We start from the raw sequence: 11254 nt of genomic DNA, 5'->3' as shown, positions 1-11254 counted from the left end.
CTGAAGACACAGCCCATGTTTCAGTGCTAAGTCCAGGCCAAAGTGAAGCTTTTGGAAGATGTGGAAATTTATCAGCATTGACTGCTTGTACTTTACTCGACAATAAAGTAGGCAGACGAGTAAGAAGAGGCAGGGCAAATAAACACGATAAATCTCAATGCTAGACAAATCCACACGTGGAGAAACAGATGGGGAAATCATATAGGGTGGCTGAATGAACCCCCAAGGATGTTTGGAGGCTGGAATGTGCTTGGTTAGGGTAGCCTTCCCCAGCCTTAGAAGACTCTGTCTATATTAAGCAAAAGCTCCCATCAACCCCAGCCAGCACTCCACGCAGTCCAAGATGTGTAGAGGACCTGGCTAGGGAAGGCTGGTTTAGGAGATGAGTTGACTGATTATTGCAGTGCGGTTTTGTCAGCATTTGGCTAATAGCATGCAGAAGAACCGATATTGCAACCCAGGAAGCAAGATTATTCTATATTTAGTTCCCTCCTCATTAAAAAAAAAAGTTAGCAGTTTATAAACTTAAAAGGAGTTCACTGTGTGCGTACACAGTCCCACACAGAAGCAGGGAAGGTTGCAGTTGATTGCTCCCACCTTGAATGGACTGTTTCCAACAACCTTTCCATTTATTAACTAATGCATGGGTCCCAAGAAGCTACTTGAAAAGACAGGTGGCATGTGCATAACACCGATTGCAAAAGTTCTCCAGCAAGCGACCTTCGTAAGCTGCTCCTTGAGCAAACTGGGCCTGTCACCTCTGACCCCTGAGTGGTCTTGTGGATCCTTAAGTAGAATCGCAATCTATACACAGCTGTTTTCTCTGAGCTTTGTGTATTTACTCAGTATCTGGAGAATGGCCAGGTTTTGAGGGGGAAATCTGAGAAATGACGAATACCCCACCCTCTGCAATGGGGAAAAAAGGCTCAAGCACCACTCAAGAGAACCTTTCAAAGCTCATTTTAAAGACACATTTCCTCAGCCCAAGGACTCGTTGGTAGATGTTGGTCTTCTACCCTTGCCAGCTATGGTTTGGAACTTCTCACGGGACAGAGAGACACTGGTTTGTTTCTTTCTTCCTTCCCCATTATCCAGATCAACTCATCTCCCATCCATGTTTTTCCTTTCCTTCTATAGTCATCTCCCTTATTTCCTATCCAGAGCTTCTGGACAATGGAGCATTTGGCATAATAGAGACCATCTGTCCCAGCTAACTTGAAGAGACGAGCAAAATATGAGTTAACCCCCCCCCCCCGGCTAATTGGTGAAAAGATCAACATGCTCTGCCAGTAATATGGTAATTCTGCAGAGGCGGTACTGCACAAAGTGTTTCTGCACAAAAGGGTCTGTAGAAATGAACACCTGCATAGTGGGATTTCAAACTGCAAAACTTACAGTTATCTTTGTGCCACATTTCGGTGAATCTGTTTGAAGAAGTTGCTCTATCAGCCTCATCTATGCCCGTTCACATGCTGAAAGGGATTTGGTCGCTTGCATCAATTCCATTAACATTGACATTTCTGCCTTGCACATGAATTAAGCTGAATTAGGAATTGTATTTTTTCCCCTCCAGATAAAGGCAAAACCAACCAGATGTGAAAAGCTTGGCCACACCTTGGAATGAGTGGTATTCTCAGCTCCTCCTCCACTGCTCTTTTAAAAAACTAGCACCAATTCAGATGGGCTCCATTGAAACCTACAGCATATTGATGACACTGTAGCTCTATCAAAACCTCTGCCGCAAGAATCAAGCTCATCTGGAATAGTGAACATTCGAAGGCAGAGAGTTTTGTATGCTGGTTGAGAGTCCAAATATGGCGTGGCATTACAGTACTATAGGCCAATTGGGGGGATTAATTATCTCGCTCTTCGGCTGGGTCTCCTCTTGTGTTACAACTTCCATACCTTTTTGGAAGAACTTCAACTTGGAATTGAATGAATTGGAGACCTGGAACACAGGACTTTGGCATGCCTGCGTCATTCAAGATGAAAACATAATGGAGTGCAAAAGCTATGGCTCCCTCTTAACCCTCCCTTTGGAGTTCAGAATCTCTAGGATTGTAATGGTTCTCTCTAATGGACTGGGATTCCTTGCCCTCTCTATTTCTATTTTGGGGTTGAACTGTCTGAAGATAAGGGAACAAAACCTGGGACTGAAAAAACGCCTCGGAATCGCCGGAGGAATTCTCTTCTGCATTTCCGGAATGGCAACCCTCGTGCCAGTTTCCTGGGTTGCCTACAACGTAGTGCGAGAATTCTGGGATAAAACTGTGCCAGAGATTGTCCCAAGGTGGGGATTCGGTGAAGCATTATTCCTGGGCTGGTTTGCTGGATTTTTCCTCATACTAGGTGGGTTTCTTCTGATCTGCTCAGCTTGTTTCCTACAAAGCCAAACAAAGTCCAAGCAGTTTGCTGTCCACCGTAAGCCAGAAGTGCGAAAGGATCCCAGGTTACAAAGTCATCATCAGTACTTGCCACCTAAGAATGCAGACCTTGTAATCTGAGCTGCCTGCTAAAGTCTCTTTACAGGTTTCAAGAGAACCATTTGAGATGGTCAGAATGGCTTATATCTGACTGGCTGGAAACTGGGTTATTGTCTAGGATCCTTCCAAGCATGCTTTATGGAGCACTTTTTTTTTTTTGAAAAATATGCTTGGGAAAGCAAACTTTCTGTACTTACATGTGTCATACCATGTTGTGCGGCATTTTCAGTGGCAACAGGGATACCCATCTCAATGACTGCAATGTGGGAAACTTAAACATGAATGCATAGAAATAAATTGTTTTCCTTCAAAATTCACTAGAGTATTATTAATATATTAAGATGGGGACAGGGGGAATGGATGCAGGATTAGAATCCCTGTTCTTTCCTGTGCAAGACTAATTTTTCCTCAGTCTAAACAATCAGGAAAGTGGCTGTTTAACGACATACCCCTTCACTGGAAAGATTTTTTGTCAAGGAGACTGACTGTAGTTATGATATCCAATGTCAATAGCAAGGTATCAAGTTTTATTCAACAGGCATTGTCAAACCTTTTAAGGAGTACTTAATTGCACTGTAAAAAAATAATGAACCGTTTGTTTGCTTTTCACATGGATCAGAAATCTCTGTCTTTTGAGACAATACAGTAATAGTTTTGGGGGAAATGGCTAAATGGAAACTTCTCAAATAGAAGCATGAAGCATAGAGAAAAAGACCTTGCGAATTACAGTTTCATTATTTGTGGTGTCTCTGCTACTGACTTCACCTACTAATGGTGCAATCTTATACTGGTCTGTTTAGAAGCCCAGTACAACCTCGAACTCAATGGGTCTTACTCCATTGCAAGTAGGCAAAGGCTTGCAACCTAGGATCCATATGGTAGGTGTTGAATGAAGATGATCTCTTTACCGTTCAACCTACCTGTGCACTGAAGCAGGTAGCAGGTGAGATGAGTACATTGAACACGGCAATGGTTTTGAACTTCAAGAAAGTAATTCTAGATTGAAACTTTGGCAGAAGCTCCTTTAAGTTGCATTCATCAACAACATATAACTCCTTTCAAGGAAAGGTTAGGTAGGCCTAGATCACTTGCAAGCCTGATTCTGTTGATAACACAGATGCTCTCATTTGGGGGCAGGGAGGGTGAAAGAGTTTTATAAGTCTCTTTTCTGAATTCTACAAGTTAATCAGAGGAAAAACAGCATAAATACTTGGATGGTTAAGAGGCCCAGGGCAGAGTTAAAATATCAGTATCTCATCTTAGGCTCCTGGTTAGTCCTGGCAACACCCAAATCTAAAATGTCAAAAGTAAAGGCAAGCAGCATTTTCCCCAGGAGCCTTGTTGTTGTTGTTTAGTTGTGTCCGACTCTTTGTGACCCCATGGACCAGAGCACACCAGGCACTCCTGTCTTCCACTGCCTCCCACAGTTTGGTCAAACTCATGCTGGTAGCTTCGAGAACACTGTCCAACCATCTCGTCCTCTATCGTCCCCTTCTCCTTCTGCCCTCAATCTTTCCCAACATGAGGGTCTTTTCCAGGAACCTTACACCTATGTAATCATAGGGGCCCAGCCTATGTGCACAGCAGTCCACCCCAAACTAACCAGTCAATGTTTTAGATTGACCAAGGATCAGCATCACAGGCTAAATAATGAGGCACACCACAACTGGAAGTGGTGGAGCAATTAATCTATTCTTAGCACCAAAGCAAGTAGGATGCAGACTAGGTCATGTTATATGACTAATCCAGTGGTGACCTTTGCAAAAATTATCCAATCGCAAACACTCCCAGTGTTCAAACACAGTTGAAAAAAGGAGAAAGATAAAGTCTAGACCGTGGGTAGGCAAACTAAGGCCCGGGGCCTGGATCTGGCCCAATCGCCTTATAAATCCGACCCACGGATGGTCTGGGAATCTGTGTGTTTTTACAGGAGTAAAATGTGTGCTTTTATTTAAAATGCATCTCTGGGTTATTTATGGGACATAGGAATTCGTTCTCTCCCCCCATAAAGTCTGGCCCCCCACAGGTCTGAGGGAAAAAGTTTGCTGACCCCTGGTCTATACACTCAAAAGAAACAAAGCAATCCACTACAAATTTAAATAGGGTAAAATTCTTTATTGCACATTTAATTAAAACAGAAAAAGTCTTCTCAAATATGTATTTCCATTTACATCCCGATTGCCAATGTATTCCAGTAAAACAAAGATTGCTTAAAAATACTGGCAGTAGACTTTGCCAGTTAAGCAGTATCTTTTTATAAAAGTTTATTATTCCTGACTTCAGAGCCCTTGTCACTGCCAATACTAGCCTGATAATGAAAATTCAGTGATTGGTAATAAAGGAGATATGCTTTGGGAGGTCAGAGAAAGCAGTTTCCTTAGGGGTTTTGTTTTGCATCTCCATTCTTGTCCTGGAATGACTTTTGCAATTCTGTAGCAACTGTAAAATATTGCCGCCATCACCATTTCTCCTGATGGCATCAACTGTGTTTTGAGTTGCTAGCATACACAAACACAGTGTGCACGAATGCCAGGCTACCAGGTTCTTCTGTTATCGCCACATCAGGAGATCTCTGATGGAAAGGGCCTCAACTGATAGGCTCCCATTTTAAGGTGTTTTTCCACGACAAAGGTGAATGTGAACTATTGCTCTTAAAATTACCTACGACTGTCTGGCTTATTCCCTGAATCAGTCCTGCTTTGATGTCACTGAGGTCCAGTTTAAACAGGCTCCAGGTTACATGCTCCACATTGTGCTTTAAATGCACTCCCTTGTGTTGGCCCAGTCATATGCAGTGACAGTACAACAGCTATCAGCACTGATAACATACTGCTGGCATTATGACACATGAATAGACCAGCATGTGTGGCAAGTGCATTCAAAATATAATAGAGTGTGCATGGAATGCTCACAATGAGCATATCAAACCACTCTATACGAATTGAGCACAACAGAAGTATATATGTACAATATGCTGTGTTTAAAATTTCCGTTTAAAAAAATAAGTGTCTTCCTATCGTGTTCTTGTAGGAAGCCAAGGCAAACGCAGTTATAGGCAACGTAAAACAGTGAAACCTCAAGACATGTTCTAATTTAGTGGCTGCCCATATATGGTGCACACCAGAGGATGTCATGTCCCATTTAGCCCTTTTCTAAGCACAGTTTTGGTTAGGTCTGAATGTGGATTGTCTCAACATAGCATCTCTCTTCCTTGCTCCATTCCAAAAGGCGGTCGGCAGCTGGATTCCACACGCTGGTGGGCCTGTGGTCTCCAGAGCTTAATGCAGTACAGTCGGCAGTTTTTATTTGACAGTGACAGTCGAGGCCCCGTGAATAGATTCCATGACAGCTGCAAATCGGCTGCAGAGATCGTAGGGAGAATTGGGGCGGATCTTGGGTGGTTCTTTCAGAACTATGCCCTCGGAGGAACAATCTAGCAGGCGGGGTAGGAATTCACTCAGTTTTAGCTGCAGGTCCTCTGTAAAACAAGAAGAGCCAAATAACAACAACAACCCAATAGCAATAGCAATCTATGCTTTGATGTCTTGTTGAAACTAAGATTGTGAAATGTAAGAAGATGCAGAAAAACTCTGGAATGCTTATCTGTATGTAAATCTGGAAGTTCCCTCAATCATGTTCCCCCTTCTCCCACTCCTTCAAAGCAACATAATGGCACTTACAAGTTAAAATAGGGCACTTATTGACAACTTCACCAAGCACTTCCCATAAACACTCGTGAAGACAGTGTTGCAGACATCACGGATGTCCACAAACCCAACTTGCAAACACTTAACAACAGCACCTCATTCTCAGTGCACAGTAAGAGATACCTTTTAAGTTGTACCCAATTCACAACCACCTGCATTTTACAAGGTGGTACTGGTTAGATAAGCCACTTGTCTAAAAGGAAATATTTCTCACCGTAAGCAACTATCTGCAAGTCTGAATTGCAGATGTGAAAAAGCTTTTTCACAAGTTCATGAAAGCAGAACACAAGAAAACTCAACTGTAGAAACCAGAGCTTTTGTCTATTTTGAAATAGTATTTTAGGGCCAATACTTTTTCCTGACACCCCCTGCTGGCTTCTGAAGTGAACAAAGTTTAACCAATTTATTAAAATTTAGCAAAGAAAAATGCACAACAGATTAACTTCCAGATCATGTGTGCTTATTTTAATTCACGATATGTTCAGTAATAATAATAATAAATTCCTCACACGTTGTTGCCTCTTACTACTCCATTCTGCCGCCTGCCCCCGGAATCTCTGCGGTAAAGACTGACATGCCACGTGAAGATTTAAAAGTAAGTTTTCTGATCAGTGTGTACCTCTGATCACAGGATGTGCCAGGTACAGATGCAACATGTACAAGTAATTTCTGGCAACAACAAAACATTTTCTATCATTCCTCACCCCAGGTACACAGTAAGCTGCTATAACTGGAACGCCCCATACAAGTATGACTGTTGAGAGGCAGGTGTTACTTCTGCTTGAGAACAAGAGGGGAAATGAACGAATCAAATCCCATATTTTGAAGACAAAGATCTAGTAATTCAAGAAGGCAGTCTCTCCAGTAAACTTTAGATGCTGTAGCCCACCAGATGCTGTTGAACTCCAACTCCCATCAGCCTCAGCCAGCAAGGCCAACAGCCAGATATGATAGGAGTTGTAGTCCAGCTGACATCTGGAGGGCGACATTTTGCCACCTTGGCTTTAGGGCTAAGCAAAATGCAAATATTGCGGATTATCTGAATTGTGCAAGGGCATTTTACTGACAGTCTTTAGAAAAACAGTCAGAAGGTACACAAAGACTAGCAATACTAGGCGAGAGACAGGATGATAGCAGCACAGAGTAAGAGGTCCAGGACCCCCTTTCTTACCATTCATGTCCTTTCCCAGGTAAGCACACCAACGATTTCTCATGACCTCAACGGCATCCAGGTCATCCTTTGAGGTATCATTGCTGATGAGGAGGTGCATGCAGGGGATTATCAGCTCATTCAAGATGTTCACACCTTCATCCACGCTCAACTCATTGCTACTTTCAAACAGAGCTGCTGCAGCATCGTTCAACTTCTGTGGCAAAGCGATATGAGAAACACATTTATGGGTCTTTGGCAACAGCTCAACCTGGTGTCTGTCACTTTCCGCAATGCTTCCTGTGGCAAGTTTGAGAGTGCAGCTGAACATTTAGGGGTTTTTGTTTGCTTGTTTTTACACTGCCATGGCAAAAAAGAGCCCAAACATCTGCCAGATATGCCCCTCTCTGCAAAGGGCCCCAACCTGAGCGAGGTTTTCACTAATCCATTCAGGAACCAAGAGATAGAGCACACTATAAAGGTAAAGGACCCCTAAGCTATTATGTCCAGTCAAAGGTGACTATGGGGTTGCAGTGCTCATCTCGCTTTCAGGCCGAGAGAGCCGGCATTTGTCCACAGACAGCGTTCCAGGTCATGTGACCAGCAGGACTAAACAGCTACTGGTGCAACAGAACACCGTGATGGAAACCAGAATGCACAGAAACGATGTTTACCTTCCCGCCACAGTGGTACCTATTTATCTACTTGCACTGGCGTACTTTCGAACTGCTAGGTTGGCAGGAGCTGGGACAGAGCAATGGGAGCTCACCCCGTTGCGGGGATTCGAACTGCCGACCTTCTGATCGGCAAGCCCAAGAAGCTCAGTGGTTTAGACTACAGCGCCACCCGCGTCCCTTAGCATACTATTAACGTGAAGGTGTGGAGAAAGCAGACCCATATAAGAGCCAAGACCACCAGAAAATTAAAACTATGCAAGGAAAAGCAATGGCACTGTGAGGAGAACAGTGTATTAAAGCAGTGAACTCCATTTCTATAAAGAATTGGATCTGCATATGAGAATAAGATGAAGATTGAAAACAAAGCAGATCATTCTACCCCCCTTGAAGGGGTGGTGGGAGGGGAGAAGGGGTTAATACTAACCAAGAGACATTTTCTTCTGTACAGAGCAATTAAAGATGCATTGGCGCCTCTGTTGGCTCCCTTCCTCCGCAAGGTCAGATTGCTCTGATAGGCATACACCAGATAGGTCAGAGCTTCATAGTACCTTATAAGAACAGGAAAGAGGGTGAGAGTTGCAATCTTCGGAATTAAAACAGGTTGTACAAGCAAACATTTACTGCAAACTACAGCAGCCATTCATAGCTCTTATACTTGCTTGGGATACATGGCTATACCTAGTGCTTTTTTTCTGGGGGTACGCTGGGGTAACACATACCCCTAAACATTTTGTGAATCTAATGGAAGAAACCAAAAATTTTAAAATTTTAAGTTTCTTCTCTAGCACGGTGAATTGTCAGTTCTGTTGAATAACATGGTGAATCATCAGTTCCATTACTACTCCCGTCGGCAGCCTCATTTCCTGTCACGGTGTTTCAGATGGAAGTGAGTGTTTTAATGTGTGAAGTAGGAGTTGGAATCTAGTAGAGGAATTGGGAAGATGTTAGGACAGCTGCCTAGTAAGAGCTGGCCCACAAACTAGCACATTGACCAAAATTCACAAGAACACAACTGTACCCTGCTCAGAAGTTCCTGCTCAGTACATGAGGGATTACCACAAGCATCCTAGCACCACCCTTCTTCACCATCCTTATGTATAGACTATGGACACTCCTGTGTCCATTAGAAGGCAGCTTGTCCAAGTTTGCTGGAGTCTTACTAATTCACCTTACTAATGAAACCTTTTGAGCCAAAGTGTTCATGAGAAGATACAGATGCAGAAGTGGCAACATCATGTATTTTAATATTTTGCTGGAAGCCGCCCGGGGATGTGCGGGGTATAAATAATAAATTATGATTATGATTATACACAGTGGAAAAGCAGTACTTCCCCACTCAAGTCGCCCCTAATTTCTACTTGCTATGATGCACCACCACATATTTCAACCTTCTGCGTTGGGTCTAAGAATACATCCACCAAGCCTCAGCTACCTTCCAAATCTTCATCACAACCTTTAGAAGCAATTTACACAAACTTACTGTTTATTCTGATACAGTTCCAAGCCTGTTAAGAGGTAAATAGATACTTTGCGAAACAAACTGTAGTCTTCGTGCCATTTCTGTGCCGGAAAAAGAAAATGTTCACAATCCATTATTGGTTCAGTAAGTCCCACTTTATTCACACCTGGCTTTGCTCATATTGCTCCTTTTCTTTTGTTGCTTTTGGACACCACATTTTTCCATCTATGACGTCCCATGTATAAGACCCTCCTGCCCCAGTTTGGGGGACTCAATTTTAAGAAAATGAGGGGAGATGGCCCAAAGTTGTTGAGCTTCTCCCCCCATGCAGCTGCAGGCAGAAAACACTCCCTAGATCGTTTCCCATGTGCAGCGGCGTCGTGGGAAGTTGCGCTCGTGCGTGCGCCACTTCTCCCCCCCACATCCCTGTATAGGATGACCCCTGGTTTTGGACGTGATTTTTGAGTCAAAAAACCTCGTATAATACACGGGAAAAATACGGTAATCATCATCATCATAATTTTATTTAAATGCCACCTTTCCACTGTTAAAACAACACTCAAGGCGGCTTACAATATGAAAAGATTTATGGTTACGAATATAGCAAAGTAGTCATGAAAATATAACACATCAAGACTACATAACCAAACTGAACAATGTCCACATAAAAGTATACAAAAAAAGCCTGTCAGGCCCCACCCTAGGCCTGGTGGAGAGAGGAATCATAGCCCACTTACTAATTACAAGATGCCTATTATGCACTTCACCCTCATTTTGGGCATATGCAGTAAGGCTGTGCGCTGGATTCAGATGAATCCTGAAGTGAATGTGAAGCAGGATCTCTACAAGACAGCAAAGGGAGCACCTGAAACACTCTGTAGTGTCTCAGCAAGCCAGACGCTTTAAAAATGCTGTAGACTCATTTCTACTGAAAATGGATGAACAGAATGCTACTAAATTTACCATAATATCTAAATGGGATGGGGTGGGAGACAGGGCACTCTTATTTCTGCTACTGTTTGTGTGTGGAATGGAACAAATTTTATCCAGGATACAGGACAGGGCAAGAGGAAATATAGACATCTCACAGAGCAATTGATCCTCAAAACACAACTTTGAAGAAACTAAGTGATCACCACTTATCTGAAGGAAACAAATTTTACTTTTTTGGTCATAAGAGTAGAATTTGCTCATCTAACAATTAGGCTGCAGCTTTGACACAAAGATATAAACCAGACCTAAAACTTTAGGACTGAGGCTCCTTACCTTATACTCTTCCATGTCTACCTCATCAGGTCCAATCTCTTTCAACTTAGCTCGAGCTACCTTCATAATGCTAATTGATCTGTTCACGGAAAGGAGGAGAAAGCTTAGTGAAGGGACGCCCAAAAGCCAGAGAATGTCAACTGAAACATCTCTTAGATTTAGCTTGTTTTGATATTACATCTATATATTTTAGAAATGCAAGCAGCGCGGACTTGCTGGAAGCTGCCTTCTTGGCCCATTGAGGGGGAAATGCAAGTTAGAAATGGAGAGCTAAAACACAGAACAATAAAAATCTCTTTAACCATCTAATACTGATCAGTGCTACCAAAGTCACTGAACACCACTCCTACCAAACAAAGCCCCCATATAGTATTTTCAAAACAATTCTGTGCCCTTCCTTTATTCACATAGAAGACATTCAGGGAGAAAGGTTGTTTTCTGCTGCTCCAGAGAAGCGGACACGGAGCAATGGTTCCAAACTACAAGAAAGAAGATTCCACATTAGGAAGAAC

At 42.9% G+C, this 11254-nt stretch overlaps 2 protein-coding genes across 2 annotated transcripts in view; one reads left to right on the top strand and one right to left on the bottom strand.

Moving 5' to 3' along the window:
- The first annotated feature begins 1423 nt into the window (after positions 1-1423).
- CLDN25 (claudin 25) lies at positions 1424-2798 on the top strand. The gene has a single exon (XM_081843984.1). It carries the CDS (start codon positions 1794-1796, stop codon positions 2502-2504), a length of 711 nt encoding a protein of 236 aa, XP_081700110.1. The 5' UTR covers positions 1424-1793; the 3' UTR covers positions 2505-2798.
- A 1779-nt stretch (positions 2799-4577) lies between these two features.
- USP28 (ubiquitin specific peptidase 28) overlaps positions 4578-11254 on the bottom strand; it is a 33228-nt gene continuing 26551 nt past the window's right edge. The window contains exons 22-26 of the mRNA XM_081844373.1: positions 10743-10821; positions 9498-9577; positions 8442-8565; positions 7362-7557; positions 4578-5961 (exon numbers count right to left, since the gene is read on the bottom strand). Of these exons, the coding sequence (XP_081700499.1) occupies positions 5786-5961; positions 7362-7557; positions 8442-8565; positions 9498-9577; positions 10743-10821 (655 nt within the window). The 3' untranslated portion in view covers positions 4578-5785. The remainder of the gene's footprint in view (positions 5962-7361; positions 7558-8441; positions 8566-9497; positions 9578-10742; positions 10822-11254) is intronic.

This window comes from Podarcis erhardii (assembly GCF_964252035.2).
Source record: "Podarcis erhardii genome assembly, chromosome: 16".
Classification (NCBI taxonomy): Eukaryota; Metazoa; Chordata; class Lepidosauria; order Squamata; family Lacertidae; genus Podarcis; species Podarcis erhardii.
This window is presented reverse-complemented; position numbering and strand designations above follow the sequence as displayed.

Excerpts from the sequence above, each read along its gene's own strand:
- CLDN25 (XM_081843984.1), top strand. The coding sequence starts at position 1,794 with ATGCTGGTTGAGAGTCCAAATATGGCGTGGCATTACAGTACTATAGGC.